Raw genomic sequence first — 24,393 nt, 5'->3', positions numbered from 1 at the left:
CACTGCCATCTAGTGGAGAAAAGGAATGACAGCAGTAGGCCTACAACAGTACAAATCCTTTAGGAAAATGGAAAATAAGCTGCCTATCTGACTCCTTGGATAGTTAAAAGTTCATCTCTGTCGTCAATCTAGCTGATGATTTCTCTTGAAATTTCAGCTGGGTTGCACAGAAGCTCAGAAAGGAAAGGAAATGTTTATGATCATCGACCATGTTTTTGTTGCTCATTCTTTTCCAGTAAAATGGCAGGGCGGCATGGGAAAACAGTCTCAATATTGAAGTGTTCCTCTGAAAAACATGATAAGAACTCTGTCTAAACCCATCATTCATTCCTATTCAGTTAGCGGCCCTTTAATGACCCCAGCCTGGCCCTTTAATCTTTTATAAATAGGAAAAAAGTATCCCATGGTGGTGGTTTTGTTTAAATAACCTGCTAACTTTTTAAGTTTATGGTTGTTTACATTGGAAGATGATTGTTTTTAAGCACAGGGGCACTGTGCTAGATGGTTACAACTGAAGTGACTTCCTTGTGGAATGGCTGCTCTATTTACTATTATAATTATAGACAATAATTACAATTTATATAAATTTGTGAAATACTGCGTAAACTGCTGCCATTATTTGGGGATTAACAATATTTTACATAATAGTTACCTACTTAAAATGATTTCCATTTAAAAAACGGTATTTCATTGTCTGACATAAAATATTAAATATTTTACTACACTTAATTACTCTGTATTTTACTTTTTGTTATCGTATTTTATATAATTTGGTTGACTATACCGAAACTGAAATATATGCTAGTTTCATGCTTTAGTTCTGAAAGTTTACAGGAACACTTATTTATCACTTAAGGAAACTTGACACTGGTGTCCGAGCAGATACCAAGGGTCGTGTCTGGAAGGGAACCACAGACCCGCGAAAAACCTCGCGAGAGTGATCATGTCCATGATCGTTTCCAGACCACAATCAAACGTTTTTTCGTCCTTAAACTTAATGAGATCGTAATCAGCGTTAATTACTTTGTCGCATTAGAAAATATAGTTTATCTTACCGAATGCATAATGCAGCAACCTTTACAAATCTCGCGAGAGTTTCGCAAATCAAGCGTTCCTCTTTAGATACGACCGTTGTTAGGGGCAACACAAGCAACAGGCGACGCTGACGGCCAAAGTTATGATTAACTAGAGTTAGCAGTTTTGTTGGCAAATTTGATTTTTCGTCCCGACAGCTTTAACAACATTTTCAGTGTCCTGTTTTATTTTCTAAATGACATAATCATCAGTGAGCGGAAATGCCACCAAAAGCAGCTAAAAAGGGCTCCGCGAAGAAGTCGAGTGCTGCTGGAGCCGCAGTTGTCAACAAGAACTGGGAGGCTGGTCTCCCTAAAGCACAGTTTGAAGAGGTTTGTTATCTGAGCACTTTCTTTGGCTTAACTTAAACTAATTAGTGTGTTCAAAATATTTGTGTCACTTAGAGTGAAACTAAAAGTTGCTAATTGTTTACATATGGTAATTAGCTAGCTAACTTTTAGCTTCAGATGCCAGTGTAGCTAGCTAGCCACAATGTTTTAGTCAACGTGCGCGTGAGAGGTTTTTACTTTTCATTTAAGATAAAATGTTAACGTTTAAAATATGGGTTTTATCTTTCAAATTGTTTATTGGGCCAGTGTTAGTAACGGTAATAAATTCACGTGGGAATTTGGTCACCAAACGAGATTCCTGTGGCATTTATCACGGTAATGGACCTTTGTCATTACAGCCATATAATAAATACAGGTGTTAACTGATGAGACTGATTAAGTTCCCGTTCCATTTAGTGTAGCAGAGCCTCTGCAGTGAGGCAACGTGCACAATGGCAGTAACCTGACTGTTTGACCTGAATGGAATGGAACCTTATTTAGTCTAATTAGCAACACCTATCTTTACACTACCAAATTAAAAAAAAAAAGTAACAGTAACCCCCCGAGCTTTTATTTTGAAGGAGACACCCAAACCGGAAATCGTAGTTATTTATTGTTAACTCATTTTTTTCTGGTAAAACTTACTGGACATACCTGGCATTGCAACGTTCTCATACATCAACAATGTAGGGTGCCATTTGGCTTTCCTCTGTGTTTTTAGAAGAGGTCACGTGGTGCACAGTGTCCCAGAAACTACTGTGTCTGTTGACTTGGAGGCTGTGTGTGTTTGTTAGGGTGAAATATCTTATACGTGTGTCCTAATGCCCTTTCCAGGAGTCCTGGCTGGCCTGTGTGTCTTTTGTGGTTGGGACAGGTCCAGAGGATGAGGAACTGATCCGGGCTGTGGCTGTGGCTGCACAGAAACCACTACGCAGGCTCTTCAGCTTGTTGACCTGGGACAGCACCCTTGCAAAGGTTTGGTGCAACTTCTTTGTGTTGGTGTCTTAGTGGTGTGTTTTGTAGAGCTTTTATTGTTGCTTGAATTTTTTTTTCTGGATTATTGCAGTTCTTAAACTGTCACTAAACAAGCTCATATGTGTTAAACAGAACTTGGCACTGTCATAAAGTTGCTATCACTGCAACCTTTTGTGATTTTATGTAGCTTTCATAACTTTAAAATGTTTATTAAATGTAGATTCTTATCGCAATTAAATATTTTCAGGTTTGCAGCCATGTGCTGCGTCTTAGATTTCACATTGTCATCTTTGGTTTCCCTCCTCACTGCACTCATAACAATAAGTGTGAATGACTAATTTTAATGAATATTGTTTTTATCAGCTAATGTATTTGTGTGAAATTGTGTCAGTGCCCTATAATAGCTTGTATTTTTTGTGAAATGATAACGTTGTCCTGTCTGACTTTATTACAGATCCATGAACTGGGGAATCCCAAAGCAAAAAAACCTGATGGTGTTCCTATGTTTTATGAGGTACGTTTAGGTTTAAAAGTTTATTTTTAGACTGCATTAGAGAGTGAGGGTTTTTAAAATGTTGTGTGTCAGTGCACCAATATCCTCTGACTGTCTAAAGGAAGTCCTGTGGGGTTTTTTGTGTGTGTATGTGTCTTTGTTCTCTCTGTACTTGTGTTTTGTGTAGGTTACAGAACCTGCTAATGCGCTGCTGGATGCAGGGGAGGAGATTCCGTGTGACCTGATGGCAAAAATACTGAAGTTCCAGCTGCTACAGATCAAAGCCAGTGATCAGCAGAGGAGAGAAGCCGAGCAGGTGAGTGCTTATTCATGTATGTGATTCTCTGTGTTGATGACCATAATTTACTGACGGCGGAGTGGATTTTCCACTCATGTTCCATTAGCAGCATTGTTACAGTCAGAGTTGTTATGTGCAAGTGTGTGTAATTTTTGTACACGTTTGTTTAAGGCTGAGGAGGAGAAGGCAAAGGCTGGTCCTGCCTCTGCCAGCAAGGACAAAGGAGGGGCCAAGGCCTCTGACAAAAAGGGCAAGAATCCACCCTCACCTGCAGGAAATGCAACGGAGAAGAAGACCAAGCTGAAACGCAGGGATGATGTTGAGCCACCAAAGTTCCTAGGTTCAAAAAAGAGTTATGAGAAAATATTGAAAATGCACAAGACGCCTTTGGTTTCCACCTACTTCTACAGTATGTGTATAGAGTGGGTTTGTGTTCTGTGTTTTTTGTGTCTGGGCATAGATGATGAACCAGAGGATGGACCTCAGCACTACATTCTGGTGCTGGGCTTCTACCAGCCGCAGCTGATTGGGGCACTTGATGCCATAGGTGTACATGTAGCCAATGTCATCAAGTTGTGTTCAGAGAGCACAAAAACTTCTGGGGAGCAACAGGAACAACATACCTGTGAGGGCAGTGAGCAGAGTCTGGGAGCATCTCCAGTTTTAGAGCCAGGTAACGAACAATCTGCTTAACTTCTTATCAGAAAATGATATAATAGCTTTTTCCTGGACTCAGACTCACTTGTATACCTTTATTGTTTATTAGTGTTGTATGCTGTTATCTTCTTTATGTCATCATATCCCCTACGTGTAGAAGCAGAGGATCATGGGGGAGTAGAGCTGGCTGCGCAGGCCAAGAAGTTGGATCTATTCTGGTCGGGTCTGAGAGAAGTTTTGGACAGCGGGCCACCTGAGTCCAAGCTCCATGATGTGGTTCAGCTCAGCTACACTGTCCCAAATGTCTTGCCTCCCTTCCACACGCAGGACCCAGAGGCTGAGGTGAGCTGGGCCTGACAGACGTGTGTTTTATTGATCTGTCCTCTTCGTTGATTTTCTGGTGTAGAATATTCAGGGTTGCTCAAATCCAATAATCTAAATTTTATGTCTCATTTTTTAAATGTGTTTTTGGCAAAAACGACACCAACATTGACCCAAAAAACACTCATGTAAACTGTGCTTGTATTTTTTTTTCCAGTATGGCATTTAAGTAAGTTTTCAATTGCCTTCATATTGGTTTTAGAAACATCTTAAAAAGTCTTAAATGTAACTTGTTGAAACCTACAGAAACCCTGATATTGCAGATTATAATTCTTTCACATTTTCCTGCTGTTTGCACATCGGCTCACCTTTTGTTTATCCCCTTTTGATCATTCTCACTGTCCCTGCCTTGTGATTGCCTGTGATATGATCTTGAAGTTGAATCCCAGTGTCTGTGTTTGTGTTAACTGGGTTTCCAGTTGGAGATTGGAAGCCAAATCTTTAAGGGTGTGGCCAATCTCATCTATGACTGTCTGGACTGGCGCAGGCAACATCAGCATTACCTGGACAACATCAGACTCATCAGAATACCTTCTGTTGCTGTGTTGGATCCACAGTCGGCAGAGGTACACATATACACACATGCATACATGTCAGTCAGTATAGTTACACAACAAGGCTGCAACCAACGATTATTTCCGTTGTTGATTGTTATTGATATTAATCTGATGGTTATTTCCTCAACGAATCAACTTTTTTGTTCATCAGAAAAGGTGGAAGTTTCTCATGTCTACAAATATCTTGTTTTATCAGAGCAACAGTCCAAATCATTCATTCATTCATTCATTTAAATCCCACATTGAGGGAGAAAACTCATTTGCAGACATGCACAGACAAGAAAGACACCACTAAAATCATCAAGACAGCTCAGAGGTAGCATTAAAGGAAGAAGGTAAAATTAACAATGTTAATGGGTAAAGGGGCATGAATAGTGGTAATATAAATAAATTAATAATAAGAGCATTTAGAAAATTAAAAACAATAGCAATCACAATAAAATCTGCAATTTCACCCTTGAATTGTGTCCATTGTGTTAATGAGGATATCTTTAAGTTTTCCAGCAGCTAAATGGAAGCATAAGGGGCACAGTAACAGAAAGTAGGTCTGCCTACCTCTACATGAATATTCAGTTTCCCTGTAAATAAAAAATCCTAAATATAGCAGAGGATGGTTTCGATCCATCGACCTCTGGGTTATGGGCCCAGCACGCTTCCGCTGCGCCACTCTGCTGCATACATTTTTCATAACCTACATTCCCAACCCTAGGAGGCCACTGTCTTACTCATTACTGTAGGTTGGCATTACAATCCTTAATCCTCTAAAAAAAAAATCATTGCCTTTGCACAGTGATGGCAGTATTTGCGGGAATAAAAAAGAAGAAGATTTAAAAGAAGCCACCGATTCTACTGACCTGATTTTCTCATGCCGCTAGTTCCATAACTTTGGGGCTCTGACTGCAAATGCTCTGTCACCTCTAGTTTTAGATGGGGAACAGATAAAAGACCTCTGCCCGAGGATCCCGGGCTATGTAAAGAGAGAATAGAATAGTTAAAACTTGTCCAGTGATCAGCAGTAATGTGGCAGGATATTAGAATATAGTTAAAATATGTTAAAATTATTAGTTTTGTGTGTTTTTCATGTGCCAGGTTGCGCTGACTCCTCTCTCCATGACTCCACGCTCCAAGAAGAAGTCAGCACGTGAGGAAAGCCCACTAGACCGTGGTGAAACCTTTGTTTTTAAAAAGTCCTTGTGGATCCTTTGAATTAAAAACAGACTAGATTGACAAACTAACCCTACTTTTTCTGTGTCCTCTCTTCTCTGTGGACAGAGACCGAGCAGGCTACTCTCTCTACAGATGTGGACATGCGTTATTATAATAACCTACTCAACCTGGTTCCCCCTGAAGCCTGCTCTGTGCCTCTAATCTTGCACTGTATGCTGGAACAGGTCTGTGAGCTTACTGTGAATGTTCAGCAGATAAGGGTTTTTTGCGACTGATGTGAAGACTAACTCAGAACCTTCTGCTTTTCCCCTTATCTCTGCGTTTGTGTGTTTAGGTGGTGATTTCAACAGAGCAGTCTTTATCCACACCATCCCACGTGCCTGAGAAGCCAAAACCTCACAGTGGTCCCGGGTTAGACCCTCAGCTGCTCAGCTTCATGCTGCAGAGCTTCCTGCCTCTGGTCCACACACAAGAGGAGAAAAGTCACATGATAGACAGCTTACTGACTACAGCACAGAGTGAGGAGGACAAGAAGGTACTGTGGCACCAAAGTATACACACAGACTGTGAGAAAGTGTGCTCTCAAGCATGTGCCGTGTGTATGATATCAAGCATGACTTCCTTTTCAGTTTTCTGACAAAAAGTACAAAACTTTAGATGGTACAGAAGAGAGTATGTGCAGCATTGGTGGTTCAGTGGTAGAATTCTCGCCTGCCACGCGGGAGGCCCGGGTTCGATTCCCGGCCAATGCAGCAATCCCTTTTTTCCGCTGCTTTTTTAGTTGGGAGGGGTCTATGGAGCGCAGGGAAGAAACGAGTGGCTTGTATTTCTGTGGGCAGAGCCAATCACAGGCACTTTGAGCACAAAAGCCAATCCCCACCAGCTCCGGTGTCATGTTGAGAGTGCAGTGGCTGCAGCGTAAGCGGAGGAGGATGGGCTCAGATGTGTCGTGGCGGGGGGAGGGTGACATACTTGCGCTCTTGAGCAGAGAGAAAGCACATGGGAGGAAATCAGTCTCCTGTTTCTGCTGCTGTTTTTGAAATTTGACAGTTTTTGTACATGTTAAATAGTTTACAAGTTAGGGCAACTAAACAAAAATATCTGTATTAAAATGACTGTTTATAAGACCCTTAACAAACCTTAAAGATTTACCGTACAGCATAGCTGAGCCACAAATCCATGCAGTATCCTATATGTCCAGCAGATGGTGCTATAATCACAGTAGAGTACTGATCATATGTGCAAACATTAAGTGTATACTTCACAGAAAGTGACACTAATAACACTTGTCTGTGTTTTATTCTCTGTTGTGTTCTGTGTTAGAGGCTACTGGAGAAGTTTGGAGCAGAAGAGACTCAGAAGAAGTCTGAGCAGCCTCTGGTTATCAGACACCATGATGAGAGGACACTGCGCTTAAGAGATATCAATGCAAGTAGATTTTTTTATGTTTGCAGTTGTGTGTAATTGTCTTTTATATCGTCCATGTGGAATTTGAATAGACTGTAATCTTGGCCACATTCTGTCCTTGTTTAATCTTTGGAGCATAGATATGTTAATATAATATGTACTGGTATCAGAGTTATTATAGTTAGTATTTTTCATTTGTTTTTATTTATTTATTTATTTTTAATCCAGTTTAGATTCAGTTCGTTTCTTGAATGGGTTTGCATGTTTCACTTTGGTTTTTTTTCCCTTTTAAAATGTTGAGTTTTACTGTAGTTTTTATTAGTTTCAGTGTTAGTTTTAGATTTTTATTGTTATATTGGGTGTATTTGTTAGGGGCAAGATTTAACATGTGCATAATAGTTTTTACAAAACAAACATGGCTGACTCACAGTCGTGACATTTCAGTGTCAATAACCATATGTATGTTTTAGTTTTTAGTTTAGTGTTAGTTAACTGTAATAACCCAGGTTTGTGTGTGTGTCCCTCTCAGGCGGCTCGGGGTTTTGATCCAGCAGAGGTGGAGTTGTTCATGATGAGGCTGTCTCCTGTGGGGGAGCTGATCCACTCTGTAGCTCAGCAGAGGAACAGCAACTCCTGCTGGATGGCAATGAAACAGCAGCTACAACACCACTGCACAGACGGTCAGAAACCACTTACCTGTTCATAGCTCAGTACATCCATGTCTGTTGTTTATTAACATGTAGCGTAAGTTTTGGACAACTCTGATCCAAATTGACAATTAAGTGTAATGCCAAGATGGTCAGCCTATGTTTCTTGGGAAAGTGTCTTGATTCATCCGTTTCAATGTTATGATGTCCCACAGATGTTGCGTCATGGCCAGAGGTGGAGCGTTTGTTTCATCAGAGTGTGTTTGAGAGTATGCCGCTGACCAGGCTGGACCAAAAGGGCATACTACTGAATACTCCCGGACAACTGGGAACACTGGAACCAGCACAGCAACAGACACCCGCAATAATCCCCTGGGATGACCCATTATCCTACGCTAAACAGCAGCTTAATAACCTGTGGAATAAAGGTCTGTTACTCTACTGGCAACTTAAATTACTGTGATGTTGTGATATTTACTTACATACAGTGTATTACAAGGTACAGTACATCTGATTTGATTGCTGACTTCAGTATCTAACAGTTGTATGTATTTCAGTACCATAAGTCATAATTTATTTCAATTAATAGGTCCAGCATTTCTCACTGAAGATCCTGGTAATACAGAGGTATTGTTCCTGTGTTTCTATTACTGTAGTCTGTCACATTATTTGTATGCTATAACAATAAATAATGAGCATTTGTTCTCATGTTCCTCCCAATAATCTTGTTTTCTCTCCAGCAGATCAGTGGGAGAGTGTGTAGCCAGCTGGACTTGTCTGACATTCAGAGTTGTAGGCTGAGATCTCTGTTTGACTGGCACTACGCCGAACACCACAATGCTTCTGTCTTCCCACAGGTGACCCGTCTTACCTTGTCTGTCAGTGTGTTTTTCTGTGTCAGCATGAGAAAACCTGCTGTGTGTGTTTCTTACCATATTTCTGTGGATAGATCTGTTTAGTGTGTTAAAGGGTAACTTTGGTATTTTTCATCCTGGACCCTATTTTCCCATGTTTTTGAGCCTAAGTGACTAATGGAGACAGCTTTTTCTGAAATTGGTTCAGTATTTAAGGCGAGCACTGCAGCCAGCCGAAAACTAAACTAAGCTACAGTGTAATCCTCCAGAGCAACCACACAACATCATAGTAAGTCGAATAAAAGTGCTTGATTTTGAGTTCTGAGTCTGAATGAAAATGAGGATGACGATATTAATATTACAGTTTTGTGAAGAGAGTCTTGTTAGTTTGACCGGAGCAAGAAAATATCTGTTTTTGGTCAAACAAAGCACAATATTTAAAAAATGTTGTCCCCATTAGTTACATAGACACAAAAACATGGGAAAATAGTCCACGTTTAAAAACACTGAGGTTATCCTGTAGAGCCTAATCTCATTTATGTTAAATCACCAACATAGCTATCACATTAGACATACTGCAGTTACTTCACATTAAATACTAAACTCTCTTTGCACATAGACTTTTAATGTGAAAAGCAGCAGGAGTTGAGTTAAGTGCTGGACTTGATTATAGAACAGACAGCATGTATATTATGCTATACACTTCAGAAACATGCTGTTCATCTCCAGATTTATGCAAAAAAACAAACAAACTTAAAATTTGCAAATAAAACACCATTGTTCTTTTTCACATTTTTAGAATTTTATAGGTAGAATTTTGTTTTTCCTTATATGCAGGTGCTCCAGTTAGCCTCAGAAGAATACTGCTGCTTGGACACGTTCAGAGGAAGTCATAACAACATCCTGTACATTTTCTGTCACAATCCAATGAACGCTTATCACCAGTGTAAGGAGTTCTGGGATGTAGGCCTTCACACTGATGTCAAGTTCAGGTCAGAGCGAGGTCATATTTTCAGATGTTTTCTTCTAATGTACTTTTTGCTGTTTAATAAATGATAAACTTCCCATTACCACAACTGTTAGATTTATACAGTATGAAGCTTATAGTCTATATAAGATGACTTGCGAAACAGTGTATATGTGGAGTGTGTAAAAGTCTGGTGTTATCTTTTTGATAGGAGGTACCTGGAGCATGTGGCAAATACCATTTCAGATTGGACAAAAGATGAGGAATTAAAGAGAGAGGAAATGCAACTGAGAAATCTCAAGCCTGCTGAGTCTCCAAAAGGTACGGTAGCTTGTCAACATAAACCTCTGCCAATGAGACTACACTCACCACCGTACAAATACGATGTTTGTGTTGTTCCTGGACTAGATGAGAAGCCTACAGATTCTGCAGAGGAGGAGAACACTCTGGAGCCAGTCATCAGAAAAGACTCACTCAAAGTCAGTACCAGCTATTACATGAACATTCACATTCACAGCTGGCTGCGTTCTGGCCTGTCAACAGCATCGCAGGAGCTCTTTAAACCCTTTACAGAAATATTCTGGCTTGAAATTAAGGATGTCCCATTGTCCCAGGGACAATAAAAACAAATGTTATCTTTTTTATTTCAAACCACTGCATTCCTAGTTGTAAGTATTAAATGTTTTGCTACTATCAGATTCAAAATTTTATCACCTCTAAAGTTTGTCAAACGCAGTTGCTGCTTTATTGTTCCTCACACTTATTTATTATGAACCTACGGCAACGCCTGCAGTGTTTTTATACCGTATACGTGATGTTTCAGGCCTGGAAGTTGGAGCAGGAACGGCTGAAGGAGGAAGAATCGGCCAAGAAATCAAAGAAGGAGAATACACCGAAAGGCAAGCAGCAGCAGAGGGAGGGGGCTCGGTCGACGGACGACAAGAAAAGAAAAACTGTGTCTAGCGGCAAGAAGAGCAGAGCAGAGACTGCAGACAGCTCAGCCAAGACTCCCACAGAGTCCATTACTAACACAGCATGCCCTGTGGGGGAAAGCACAGAACCGCACTCCACAGAGGAACCCTTCACTGTGAGGGCACACAAAAAGTTTAGAACATGAACAGCACAACTTCAGATAGTAGATGATAACTTCTGTCTGCTAACAAGTGACAAATCCCTGTGTGTGTTCGGCTGTGGGTGTGTATGTGTAGGCTTTCACAGGCTACAGTGTGGATGGAAAATTGATCCATGTGTCGGGTCTCCTGCAGTACCTTTTCCCTTCAGATGGAGGACAAATCACTGTGGAGAATGTCAGCTATGTTGAAGGTACTGGATTAAAGTTGAGGTCGTGCAAATCTGGTTGTGCTCACATCCCAAATAAATATCAAACCCGCTCTAATTCAGGAACAGTCTTGAGCAAATAGCTCACCTCTCTATAGAGAGCATTCTCTGTGTTAAAGAAACATAACCTAACATTTATTTTCTGTGCTGTGTTATTGGGAAACTCAGCTTTTGAAAAGCAAAGTGCAACTCAGCTATTCCTCACTGTTACCTAGTGCTGATGGCATTTGCTTTTCCACATTGCGCTTGTACACTTTGTACTGTTTTCCCTCCAGGTTCCAGCCTGATGAAAGTGGCTGTCAAGAAGGATGGACATAATTTCCACACACACATCAACCAACTTGTTATTGATCCAGCAAAGCCTTCACCTCAGCCTCAGGACAAAGAAACCAGCGGCAGAAAAGAGGATTTCAAAGGTAAAAATGCTGATCATAATACCAGCATTAAACAGTCCAGAGTGCCTGTTTGTGAATTTAGGATTCTTCTTATCCATCCTTGCAAAGTTTGAATGAATATTTCAGATTATATGAAGTGGATTTGTATGAGGTGCATTCAGTTTGGACAAGCAAACTGTTGCTGTGGACAACATCAGCAGCAAAACTTATTTTAGCTACCTAAGGCCCATTTAAAAAAAAGTGTGCATCACTATATTTAGAATATTTCAGACAGGTTTTTTCAACTGTAAATTGTTTTTTTATGAGCCAAATATTGCTCTGTAGAAGGCATCCAGACTGAAACTGAACTGTCCTGTTAAAACACCAAAGTCACACAGTAACACAAACTAACCTGAGACCAGCAAGGTTTCTATTGGAAAAGGCTGTCTGATGTCAAAGTTAAGTTATGAAAATAATCTAAATGTAGTGCACGCTTAAACTGATGTTGATTTCTTTTTTTATTTTTTTAAGTGGACCTCTTTTAAGTGTCTAAAATAGCTTTTGCTGCTGACCCCGTTTACAGCAGCACAGTTCTGGTGCTTTTCTCAACATTTCAACCAGCATCTTCTGTAGTGAATTCACTATTGACAAGTACCTCATACAACCCCACTTCAAATAATCCAAACCATCCCTTTAATGTAGTTTAGTGAATAATACTGTTGAACAAACCGAGATGGCCTGTGAGTGTTTCTGTGTGTGTGTTTTTCAGTGCCTGTGGTGATGAGAAGAGTGAAGCAGGGCTCCCTCTCTGCAGTGTTAGACAATGGAATCCATCTGTCATATAGTTTTTATGGCCCCACAGGAGAATACAAAGGTGTTACACAGTTTTCAGCCATTGTTAAGTTTTGATTTGTACTTTAACATTTCAATCTTAACTGAAATCAGAATTAGTATACTAATAGACTGATCTCAGTTCTCCAGATATTGTTAATAATATTATGTTTGGAGTAAACAAGGTTTAAATATCAGTATTAAATGTGTTCCTGTTTGATGATGTTCTAGAGAGCCTCCAGGAAACAGAAGGAGGGGCCCAGAAAACCTCCACCATTGTCCCCGTCCCTCTCTCCTCCTCCACCCATCGCTCCAAGGAGACAGACCTGGAATCAGTTCCCTCCAAGACACACAGTCCAACCAGCTGCAGCAGACCTCCAGAGTCCCAGGTTCTACATACGCACATGGATGCTCAAAATATGTGTACATTAACAGACACTGTTTATTGTTAAATTGCTCTCAATTGGCTCATAGCATTTTGGTATATGATTGTGTGCAGTCTAAGGTGTGTGAAGAGCAGCCAACATCGCCATCAAGTCCGTTCAACAGCCTCAACTTGTCTGTTCCTAACGGCCTTCTGTTGCAATTTCTGCGAGAGGATACACAAGGTCAGTGATTCTTTTTTTTAACTGTCCACTAGCTGTCCATGACACCTTGGATCGAGTCTGTTGGTTACATAATGTTCCATTTATTGCGGCTGCTGCTTTTACATTTTATAAAATGTCAAGGAATTGCACACAGAAATACATGACTCTGCAGAGCTGTCCACTCCACCTAACTCAAAGTTAGTCAGCTATGAGTCATTGTGATTTTTTTTTTTCTTGTGGTAGAAAAAATCTCAGGAGAATACATCATCAAACATCTGATTGTGTTTGTGGCTTCCAGCTCTGCAGCTCTGTAACATATGAGGGATTCTTCTGGTTTTAGGAATGGTTTTAGTTTGACTCGTAGCTCCTAGTTAGCTAACATTAGCTGTTCACTGTCTGGACCAACTCTGCTGTGAAGAGTAGAAGAATATGCTATTTATTTTCTTTGGCAACAAACACAATGCACAGTCTTTCAGTAGCTAATATACAAAACCCAGACAACCCACACTTTATGGCTGACTAGAATAATATAGCTACCTTTCACACACCAAGAAAAACTTAGTTACACAACAAACCAGCTAGACTCCTACCCAAACACAAACAGTGTATCCACAAGGCCACCTTCTTTAAAGGGGCTGGTAGCACACAGGTGCGCTTGGCGTGGGTGTGCTAACCAGAGGTTACTTATTACTTGAGTAAAAGTTCTTCATTCTAAACCTTTCCAAGGTAAAAATTATGTATCATAACTGTCCCTGCTGACTCTTATTTATTTTTTAATAATCCTACATTTCCCCTTTCAGACAAAGTAAGTCTGGCTGTCAGGCAAGTAAAACATTTCTGCTATTTGCCCAAATGGAAAGTGGCTGAAAAAGTGTAACGTCAAGCCCTGTGTAGTTTTATAAAACTGCAGACAAGATCCTCAGTCATTAAACCTGTGTCAGCAGCGGAGCAACACAACTCATAAGCCGTCACACTCCCATTCTTGACTATACACATATATCCGGTCTCAAATATATTTATGACATTCTTTGTGTGTGTTTGTGTGTCTAGGAGTGTCTTCAGATGAGCAGGGAATGTTAGTGAAGCAGAGCTTTCCTCTTCATGACAAGGGAGTTGTAGGACAGCTTCAGGACCCTTCTCTCTCTAAAGAACTGTCCCGCATTGTCACCAGCCAGGGAGCTGTGATCCGATACATGACAGATGGCTCCACAGAGGTAAACAGACTGAACACACATGTTCTTATGTGGAGGCATGCATACCAGCATATGTTCCACAGATTTTATTGTGCAGGCAGAGTTGAATTATCAAGTCTTCTTACTGAAAAATTACATGTGCACCGCAGGTTCTGTTTGCAGACGGCTCAGTCAGTTTCAGCCAGGATTCTGGTCCGGTGTGGGTCCCTGACTCTGAGATTGAGGAGGAAAACACCCCTCGTGAAACTGAAGACAACAACAAGAAAGGTTAGAATACAAAACAGTGACAGTGAACATGATGGGCCCTCTGCTGGGAGGATGATAAAGACTTTGTATGTTTTGTGTGCGTGTTTGTACAGAACAGAGCTCAGAGAAGGAGGCTGATGCTCAGAGAGGCTGTTGGTTAACTACGACTCCATCCGGCGCTCGCATCCACACAGTGGGCACCACACACAAACACATACCCATCACACCTCTTCTTTCCTTCAAGGCTACAGACCCCATCACCCATGAGGTAAGAGATTGCTCCTGATCAGTGCTGGGAAGGTTACTTTTGACATATAACAGGTTACAGATTACTTGATAAGTTACCCTGTTAAAATGTAATAAGTAATGTGACCATTTCAATAGCTTCATCAAATGCATGTACCCGTTCTGTAATACCATCTGGTATTGCTCCAAGTAGTGCCACCATGGGATTCCTGGGCAGGTCAATGCTGAAAACATCTTTGAGCGTTACTTATATGTTGTCCCAATAAATCTCAAGCTTCAGCATGCCCAGGACGTATGCACATAGTCACCTGACACATCCCCAAATGTCTTCCAGCAAGCACCAGACCTAGATGCATCAAATGACTTGTTATATGGGGTGTTCTACATTAACTTTCCATAAGTAGCAATTTGGTAATGATGTCTTGATGTAAGACAAGTTGATGATGTTCTTGCTTGGAGTAACCTCTTTAGCTTGGCATGTGTTGTTGTGTCAGGTGATGCTGAGCCGGGAGGATCTTGTGGTTTCTGTCCAGCACCCGGATGGATCTGTAAGTGTGGAACATGCAGACGGAACCAGGATTACCAGTCTCTACCAAAGCAGGCCACCAAAGACACCGCACTACATACTGCTGCTTACAGGTGAGCAGCATACAGTGCACTGTATAAAGACAAGTCAGACCTGCACGTGTACTTACGTAACCTTAATCTTGAAATTAAGTTGGCATTTTTTATCTTACCTGTGTGTGTGTGTGTGTGTGTGTGTGTGTGTGTGTGTGTGTGTGTGTGTGTTTTAACTTTCCAGGGGAGCAGCCGGAGAGTGGGACCCTTAAATCGACTTCTGAATGCGCATGCGGCTGCACTGAGTGTGTGTGTGTCACGCGCTGTGCGGACAGCATTAACGAGAACATGCACATTCAGGATACTTGTGACAATGGTGAAGAGCTTAGCAGTGACAGCGCAGGGAGAGCAAGTGACAAGGAGTTAAGTGAGAGTGAGCATGTGTGCAATGAAAGGGAAAGTAGTGTGTATAAGAATGAGGAGGAGAGTGTGTTTGTGGCCGAAAATGGTAAAAGCAGCACATGTCAGAGCGATAAGGGGAGTGTGTCTACCAAAGAGCGGGTGGTGTTGGTGGAAAAGGAAGGCTGTGCCACAGTGGTGATGTACCCAGAGCAACACACGGCTCATGTCTTCTTCGCTGATGGAACTGTCGTCACTGGGAACAACCAAGGAGCCTATCAGGTGGGTGGCAAATATCACATCTAAGTTTGAAGTTATCACATGAAAATATAATGTTTCAAATTAGTTTTTGTTTGGAAAAAGATCCCGGTGGAAAGAGGTGCTCTCAGCTTATCTTAGTGCTGTCTGCCATAGTGCCAGTCTGGATATGACCAGCAGGTGGCACCAAAGTAAGACTCTTGTACACAGACTTGTAGACCAGAGGTTCACAAACCTTTTTCACTACTGTAGTAGGGCTGAACATTTAACTGAAATTTAATCAAAATCAAAACCCCTCAAAAAAATCACACCATAATCTCTTTAATATATATTTGAATGAAAATTAGAAAAATTACATAAATTCCCTGTAATATCACAAATCATATCACAATTGCAATATCAGTCAAAATAATATGAAGAGGTTAGGGTGGCAAACTTTCTGCATTTTCATTAATTGATAGTTGAAAATGCAAACAGTCGATTATTTGATTAATCAAAAGTAAATAATAAGACAAAAAGTTTTTTCTTCATTTTTATTCTGCCTTCGCCAGACACAACTGTGTCAGACGAGGAGCAGTTACCATTTCTAGACTATCGATTAATGATTGATTAATGCATTTTGAATTGGTTAAATTCTCAATGGCGATTAATCAAGTAACTATCATTAATCATTAACATCCCTAAAAGTTAATGATTGTATTGGAATTGGAATTACCTGCATGTTTGTTTGTGCGTGTGCATTCAAGGTGTTCCCATCCAGTGTGGGGCTCCTGCAGATCCAAAGTGATGGGAAGTGTGTGTACTCGTCTGACCCACCCGTAACCCCGAGTCCTAAGAGTGGCACCCCCACAAACCAACCAGGAAGCTACACGATGAGCCACACAGACAAAGTGGTGTGTGATGTCACAGACCCAGATGGGAACCACTTCCAGGTCAGTTACGAGGATTATAAGACGATGGCTTAGTGCCGACATAGACAGATATACTGAACGTCCAATGCACCAACAGTGCCACCATATCAGTCCCGTCAAGACATGGCCTGTTGACAAATAGAAGACTATGCACTGGTGGTTAACTGATGAGAAAGGGAAAAACAAGTGATTCGTTTCAGCTCTTGTGTTTAAGCTGCGTCATTGTACACAGAGCAGTGCCACAGCATAACAGACTGTAATGTTTACAAACTGAGTCTGATCTTTGTGCGTGCACCAGGTGATGGAAGATGGGCAGTTATCAGTGTTGAACTTGAGCCCTGCTCCAAGCACACTGAAACAGGATGAGGAGGAGCCAGAGGAAGACGCAGACAGAGAAATGGCCAGGATTGATTTAAGACACAGAGAGCATTATCCCAGGTGGGCTGTTTCTCTTTTGTACCATGTTTACAGACAGTCAGCTTTGAAAAATGACTCAGTGTTTTCAGCTGTATTGTCCCTGTATGTAAAACATAAGATTTGTTCTGCACGAATACAAAAAAAGACACATTTGGTAGAAATAAGACAACATTTAAACATTAATTGTCCTGCTATTCTGGATGGCAGTGTCACCAAAACTTTGAAAACACATGATGTGTTGCAGGCTGTTTCTGGTGCACGAGGATGGCTCGGGTACCGAACTTCTGAGCTCCCAAAGTGTAGAGGAACTGCTCTACCAGGCGTACTCTGATCCTACCATAGCACTGCTGAAGGAGCCTCTGCCAGAAACACAAGGTACCCTGTTCAATAGTTTCATTATTAGGTTTAACCAAAGCATACGATTTTTCCAGACATCTCAATCTGCAGAAAATTATATGAAGTTAATGTTTGTGACGGTTTCAGATGAGTTTGGCATTACCATACTAAAGCCCAGCCACCAGAGTGTGTGGTCCCAGTGGTTGCTAGGGAAACAGAACCCTGACATCACGCCTCCCAACCTCAGAAACCGCACCTGGCATGACTTCCCCAGAACAGAGGTACAGGTAACACACATTGTTCATGTACACGCAGGCGAACGACACACTGACGTTTGTCCTCCATCTGTCTTCCTCTGTATTCCAGAAGAAGAGTCCAGGTTCTCCGTTTGGCACTGACGTGGGACGGGGCTTGTCTCTAATGGATCTGAGGTCTGGTGGCTCAGCAGCACAGCATCAGCCTGTCAGGAGCTGCCCCAAAGTCCTGGAGATGAGGGAACTGTACCAGCGCCGACCATTCACCACGCCGCTCAGAAATGCTGTCGACACACAACTGAAGGTAAAACAAATCTGTGGTCTGTGGTCATATGGCTTATATGTCAAACAGTAAGACGTTTACTACAAATCCTGATTCCAAAGAAGTTGGAACACTGTAAAAAATGTATCTAAAAACGGAATGCAATGATTTTCAAACACATTTCAACTCCTATTCAGTTGAATAGACAAGTTACTTAATGTCCAAATTGATAAACTTCTTTTTTTTGTAAATATGCACTCATTCTTAATTTGATGCCTGCAACATGTTCTAAAAAAGTTGGAAGAGGGGCTGTGTTACATCACCTTTTCTTTTCACAACACTCAGGAAGCATTCGAGAACTGAGGACACTAATTATTGAAGTTTTGAGAGTGAAATTCTTTCCCATTCTTGCTTAATATACTGCTTCAGGTGCTCAGAGCCCATTGAGGATTATACTGTAGTTGGGGCAAACAAGGCTTTCTGAAGCACTGAATCATTATAAAACTGTTGAAATTAGTTCACTGTTTCAAAGGATTTAATACAATAAAAAAATGTCAACATCTACAAGTCAAACATTCAGTATTGCATTTGTATGGATGGATTAAGCCATCATGAAAAAATTCAAGTTATTGTTTTCTTTAGTGTGAGGTAACAAGGCAGTGTTTGGCATGGTTGCATAATTTTCGCCATGGTGAAACGAGGCATCGGAACATCTTCCTGCTATACCTCTGTTTTGTAAGATTGATACTGTTGATGCGGTCTATCCTGAAAACTGTTGGAGATAAATGTTTTTGCAGGATCCTGACAAATGCTGAAATGTGTGTTTGACTGCAGGAATACATCGAGAGTCTGATGGAGAGGGAGCAGCGATCGGAGGAAATGAAAGTTAAAGACCCTCGCACTGAGGAGGAGAGTGTTCATGCCAGTGATCTGCTCAACCTAGTCCTGGTCAGCACACACACACCCACACACACATGCATGCATGCATGCACATACAATATGATGATTTAACATTGACATCAATAATATTATTGTGTGATGTATTTTATAGTCTTTTGGAGAAGAGGATGCAGGTCACACCTTTAACAGGAGGACCTCAGGTGGGTGTTGGTTGTGTTTATGTATTGTTACATTCCTTTTTTTCAACTGTTAACTAATTAAGTATACCTATTTCATTTCAATTATTTTTAATTACTCAATTTAAATTTAATTATCTAGTAGGAATGTTTTCAGTCACTTTTTGCACAACAAGGTTTGTGAATAAAATAAGCTGTAACAATGAGTGAAAACTAATCAGCAAAACCAATTATGGTGCATTAGAGGGCTGGCTTGTTTGAAACCTATGTGTCAGTATTACTATTACTGTATAATCACATTCAATATAATCACATCAATTATAATTATAATTATAATGAAGTATTTCACACACAACAGTCAGATTTGCCGCTACACTTTTTGTGACTTAGTTTTGGTTTGGTGTCCATGGCTCATAACAAAAGTTCATGTTTTCTAATTCTTTCTGTTTATCCACAGTGGACATAGTCAATCTCTACAGTCAAGGAGTCGGAGCCTCAACTGAGCAGTCAGATGTTTCAGAAGACACGGTCACAGTAACTAGTGACAGGTTGGAGAGTGTGTGTGTGTGTGTGTGAGAGAGAGAGAGAATCTATCAGTCTCTACAGTTCCATGTCTTTAAATAAGTTTTAGCTGTATTAATATCTGCTTAAAACCCCTCTCCTGTCCAGTTTTACAAGTGAAAAGGAGTCAAAGTGGACTGAAAGACTTGCACAACACAGGTAAATATGTGTCTAATGAGTTGTAGTCGCCTGCCACACTGGTGTGCGTCAATGATGTAAATGGCTTTTAGTTTGCTATTTACTGTATGCTGCTATAACCCTCCTTAGATGGAAATTATTTCAAACAAGACTGCAGCAGTGCAACTAAAAGAAGGGTGCAGGATAGATAAAAGACACAAACGGGGTACTATGGTGCTACCATGGCTACAAGTGCATTGTAGTAGCCATCAACTCATTAATTTTCTCTGTGTGCATGTGTACATCAGACAAGAGATGTGTGAGGAGCAAGCTAATAGAGAGGCTCTGAGAAAGAAGAACATTGTTCCCTTTTTCCACCCAGAAAATATTCCATTATACCAGGTAATGTGTCTTTTCACTTCAACATTTAATATATTTAAATACGTTTTGAGTCGATGGCATTATTATGATAAAACACTTAAGTCTAAACTGTTGCATGTTTTCCAGAACCTGCTGCAGCACCAACCACCAGACATCAGGAGTCTATCCACGGATCTCCCTCCGATCCACAGGTCAGACAGTTCTGAGGCCTTCCTGAAAGATACCCCACAACAGAGCAGTAAGTTATTACGCTGTCAGTATTTACTGAGAGCTACTGACATGAAACTTATTTTAAAGGTTGTCCTGCTGGGAGTCCAGAGAAACTGGGTTTGTACATAGTCCATATTTAGGCTAAAGTAACAATTTAGATGGGATGATAAAGGCTTTCGGGGTCTGAATATTTTTGGTTTAGTTTCATTGAAAGTTCTTGACTTTTGCCGTTAAAAGTCAAGATATACCGAATTTGTCGTCTGCAGCTCCACGACCCTTAAATCCAACACCTTCTCAGTCTGCAAGGTAAAGAATTATTTTTCCTTTGATTCATTTATTTTTACATGAATCACAGAATATTTACAATATTTATTCCATGAATTGCTTCACTAAATGATGTTTACGTTTGCTGTTGCGCCATGGCTCGATCTCTCCTTATGTTTTGCTCTTAGTCATGCAGCAGGAAGTGACAGGAAGCTTGGAAAGAGACCCACCAACCCCACGCCTCAGACTGCGGGTTTGTATCAAAACCAGTCCCTAATCAGTGACTTCACTGCTGATGTGTCAAATGCCAGCGCAGGGCAGAACTAACCTCAAACCACTGTTTTCAGAGAGTATAGTCAGGAGCTACACTAAAAATTGCACGGACAGTTTGAGGGCATAGTCTGAATTCTTTTTGAAATGTCATTAGACATGAAAGTTCATTAAACCTGTCCCATACAGTACTAGCAAACTCTACCTTCCTCTTCCATTTGAGGATGTTGGTAATTATCCTTAAGAATAAAATGATTTACAGTCACTTATTTATTTCCAGGCTGGATGTTATGCAGCTTTGATTGATTGAGCACCTTGACAGGATACATGTCTTTGTGTGTCTGTGTCAGGTGAAAGCAGTCAGAGGGGTCCGTCCAGGCAGTGTAAGTCAGTCCAGCTGGATGTGACTGGAAAGCCCAGGAAGACCAAAGTCAGACTGCCAACTTCTATCCTCAGCTCTAAACCCCGCAGCATACCGAATCAACAGGTACCCAAACATTCTCATCCCAACAATTATTCTGTAGCATACAAGGGCGCTGGATTCATTTCAGAAGTGGGAGGACCGAAAAGTGTGTGTAGCAGTCCATAGACTGGAGTTTTCACATGAACAAGTGCCTCTTTTTGCCATAATAAAGTTTGAACTGTCTGTTACGAGCTTTTGTTATATGTTAGATGCAATCTGCTGTCAAACCTGCACATCAGTCACTCAACCATTATCTGGCATCCAAAGACGAGGTCACACCGACTCACCGGATTGGCTGCACTGAAACCAAACCACTCCGTTTTGGCGTCACACAAACTGAACTGCCTGCCCACCTGCCTGGCAAGTGGCTGCGGCTGTCTGTGCGACTCACCGGCCAGCTGTTGTTGTTAGAGGCAGGCCACAGCTGGCACGATCCGTCCTGTTAGGCATCCATCCTCTTCCTGCAGCTGGCCATGACAGCTACAACATTCCGCACATGCTGACGCACAAATAAACAAAACAAACAACAAAGAGTCCCATGTGCATCCACACACTTCTTATGTCATATTGTGCTCTGTATGCATTTGATTACTGTGACAGTTTCCTTTGATTAAAATGGAAATATTGTTCTTGTTTTATGTTTGCCTTTTTTATTTTGCCTAATGTCTCGGGGAATGATTGAAATGTTGTACTTTTTCTGACAGCAATGTCTATAATCCATTATGAACATACTTATCATGGCTTGTAATCTCCTTATAGCACTGTATGATTATAGTTATAAGCACTCGTAGATGTTAAGAATGTTTTATCGCAATAATCATAATCATTGAAAGTGTCTATCGTAGCCCTTAATATTACAATTTAGGTGCATTTATGTGAATACATTGATGACCTAAAAAGAATGTGGGACTTTAATTAAAGCACTATTTCTCTAATAGCCACTTTAATCCAATATATGTACTAAAAGTTTGGTTTATGGTGGAACACAACTGCCAAAATCCTAAATTACTCAAATAAATTAATATGCCAGTAAATGCACCACAAATAACATTATTGATTATTATTACATAAATTGATGTTTCCATTTTAATTTGCTTCTGTATTTATTAACCTTTGTAGTAAGTCCCAGATTTATTTACTTTCCTATTTAATTTTCAATCTTATCTTGTAATCATGCAATTTAAGAAAAAAAAATGGATTCCTGTTTGATTCACTGCACACATGCTTCTCTCTCTGTCATTCTGTCACACACACACACACACACACTGTTCACACACGTATTTATCACCTGTCTGCGTCCCCTGTTCCAGTTCCTGTCAGTGGAAGAGCCGGTGAGGAGGATGTGTCGAGTTGTTTCTCTGTGCAATCCGAATGTCATTGTGAGGGGCTTCCAGCTCCTCCCGTCCAGCGTCGACTTTGGCACACTGCAGGAGGGCACCTCCTCATCCATTACTGTGAGGATGAAGAATGTGGGTGTCGACACCTGCAGGTCAGGCACCAGATTATGGATCGATGGAAGCACAGTTACATAAATGCACGGGCAAATGTGGGCAGCAAAACAGGAACAAAAAGCTTTACATCTGGTTTCAAACGTCCTTTAGTACGTCAGAAAGAAATGAGAGCTGTGGATAGGTGCAGGCGATTTGTGGGTCACCTTCGAGTCCAAAGGGAAAACTGTGACCTGTAACTATTTGTGGTTTTTCTCTCTTTGCAAGGTTCCATGTGAAGCAGCCTCTTCCTGCTACAGGCCTCCGGGTCATCTACAATCCATGGCCTGTAAGTTTCCAACTGAATGAGATGATTGAGTGTCAGTGTGAATATTTGAATTAGCATTTTTTACTATTTAACATATACTGGATTCATGCATGTATTCTATAATTGATTGGAAAAAGCAGCCTTGGGAAGCTAAGCAATGTACTGCTGTGGACAGGGTCAGCAGCATAATGTATTTTAACCACCCAAAAGTTCAATATCACTTTAATTGCATGCTGTATTTAGAATATTTTCACTTCATCAATGTATCATCTCCTTGTTACTGTATGTCTGTGTAGGTGGCTGCAGGGTTGCACACTGAACTGCAGGTCCAGCTGTTTGCCATGAGTGCAGTCCAAGCAGGAGAGGTGGAGCCAAAGCGGTACATCTCCCAGGACATTACAATCCACACTGAGACGGAAATCCTCTACCTGCCTGTCACTGCTAATATCCTTTCAACACCTCAAGAGATGTTTCGCTTTTTAAGAACCATCTTTTTAGATGCAAATCAGCTTGTAGTCAGCTTGTTTGAATTGTCCATGCTAAATACTGAAATGTAGATATTTTATGACATCAAATTTCAGCATATCTCCATGAAGTCTGTGTCTGCGTAGCCCTGTTGTTTAAAAGAGATTTTTTAAATCGTCACAGCCACAGCACTGACACGACAAAGGAAATCTGAAGACAAAATGCAGTTGTTGTAACATTTCTTCTGATTCAGCAAGTATAAGTGGCTCAGCCATGTCTACAGTGATGTTGGTCCTTAAATAATCTTACCCATCCTTCCCGAGAGATTATATGCTACTTGGCTCAAGGACCACACCGGTACACACAAGAAAGGCCCCAAAGTCCGTCATCTGTCCTCGAGCCTACGAGGCGGACAGGGAGGCAGTACAGCCCCAAAGACGACTCAGTACCCTCCTGACCAGTCCTGCACCAAGCACGGGTCAGTATCTTTTTTTTGTAATTTGTAACATAATGCATCAGGTTACAATACATGTAATCCAGTAATTCCCAACCCTGCAAAATAAGTAGAAGTTTCACATATAGATAGAAAGCTGTCACAATGTCTGAATCGTTTTTTGTTTGTAAATTTCAGGACACCCTAATTGCATCACTAGTCTGTGAGGATACACAACATCAGTCTTCACATCATTCAAGTCTTCGTCCCATCATCATCCGACCACATTCCTCTCTTTTATTCCACAAAAATGAAATATTTTAATGGATTTTTATATTGCCATTTGTTCCAAATAAAATCTTAATCAACACTGAACTAATTG

The 24,393-nt window shown here is 40.9% G+C and overlaps 1 protein-coding gene and 1 non-coding gene across 2 annotated transcripts; both read left to right on the top strand.

Moving 5' to 3' along the window:
• The first annotated feature begins 1,295 nt into the window (after positions 1-1,295).
• spag17 (sperm associated antigen 17) lies at positions 1,296-24,219 on the top strand. Its single transcript, XM_084713115.1, has 49 exons — positions 1,296-1,406; positions 2,238-2,378; positions 2,833-2,892; positions 3,059-3,187; positions 3,341-3,509; positions 3,630-3,842; positions 3,984-4,168; positions 4,627-4,773; positions 5,854-5,929; positions 6,037-6,155; positions 6,266-6,466; positions 7,255-7,359; positions 7,868-8,018; positions 8,201-8,413; positions 8,575-8,612; positions 8,726-8,842; positions 9,677-9,831; positions 10,018-10,127; positions 10,215-10,285; positions 10,630-10,893; positions 11,015-11,129; positions 11,420-11,560; positions 12,288-12,392; positions 12,581-12,738; positions 12,849-12,957; positions 13,987-14,150; positions 14,279-14,396; positions 14,489-14,643; positions 15,116-15,260; positions 15,424-15,860; positions 16,583-16,768; positions 17,046-17,185; positions 17,409-17,539; positions 17,648-17,781; positions 17,867-18,058; positions 18,851-18,964; positions 19,068-19,116; positions 19,550-19,640; positions 19,762-19,812; positions 20,079-20,172; positions 20,278-20,389; positions 20,628-20,667; positions 20,814-20,878; positions 21,246-21,382; positions 22,669-22,847; positions 23,074-23,134; positions 23,410-23,557; positions 23,888-24,056; positions 24,210-24,219. Exons 1-49 carry the CDS (start codon positions 1,296-1,298, stop codon positions 24,217-24,219), a joined length of 6,525 nt encoding a protein of 2,174 aa, XP_084569241.1.
• Positions 6,613-6,683, top strand: trnag-gcc (transfer RNA glycine (anticodon GCC)). The gene has a single exon. It is a non-coding gene; the product is annotated as a tRNA-Gly (tRNA).
• Positions 24,220-24,393: the final 174 nt, after the last annotated feature.

The sequence above is a fragment of the Lutjanus erythropterus genome, chromosome 23, assembly GCF_056507025.1.
Source record: "Lutjanus erythropterus isolate fLutEry1 chromosome 23, fLutEry1.hap2, whole genome shotgun sequence".
In the NCBI taxonomy this organism is placed as follows: Eukaryota; Metazoa; Chordata; class Actinopteri; order Lutjaniformes; family Lutjanidae; genus Lutjanus; species Lutjanus erythropterus.
The sequence above is the reverse complement of the archived record's forward strand: the minus strand, read 5'-3'. Positions and strand labels throughout refer to the sequence as shown.

Excerpts from the sequence above, each read along its gene's own strand:
- spag17 (XM_084713115.1), top strand. The coding sequence starts at position 1,296 with ATGCCACCAAAAGCAGCTAAAAAGGGCTCCGCGAAGAAGTCGAGTGCT. Across the intron at positions 14,397-14,488 it reads TGAAGACAACAACAAGAAAG|AACAGAGCTCAGAGAAGGAG; the intron begins GTTAGAATACAA and ends GTGTTTGTACAG. Across the intron at positions 14,644-15,115 it reads CAGACCCCATCACCCATGAG|GTGATGCTGAGCCGGGAGGA; the intron begins GTAAGAGATTGC and ends TTGTTGTGTCAG.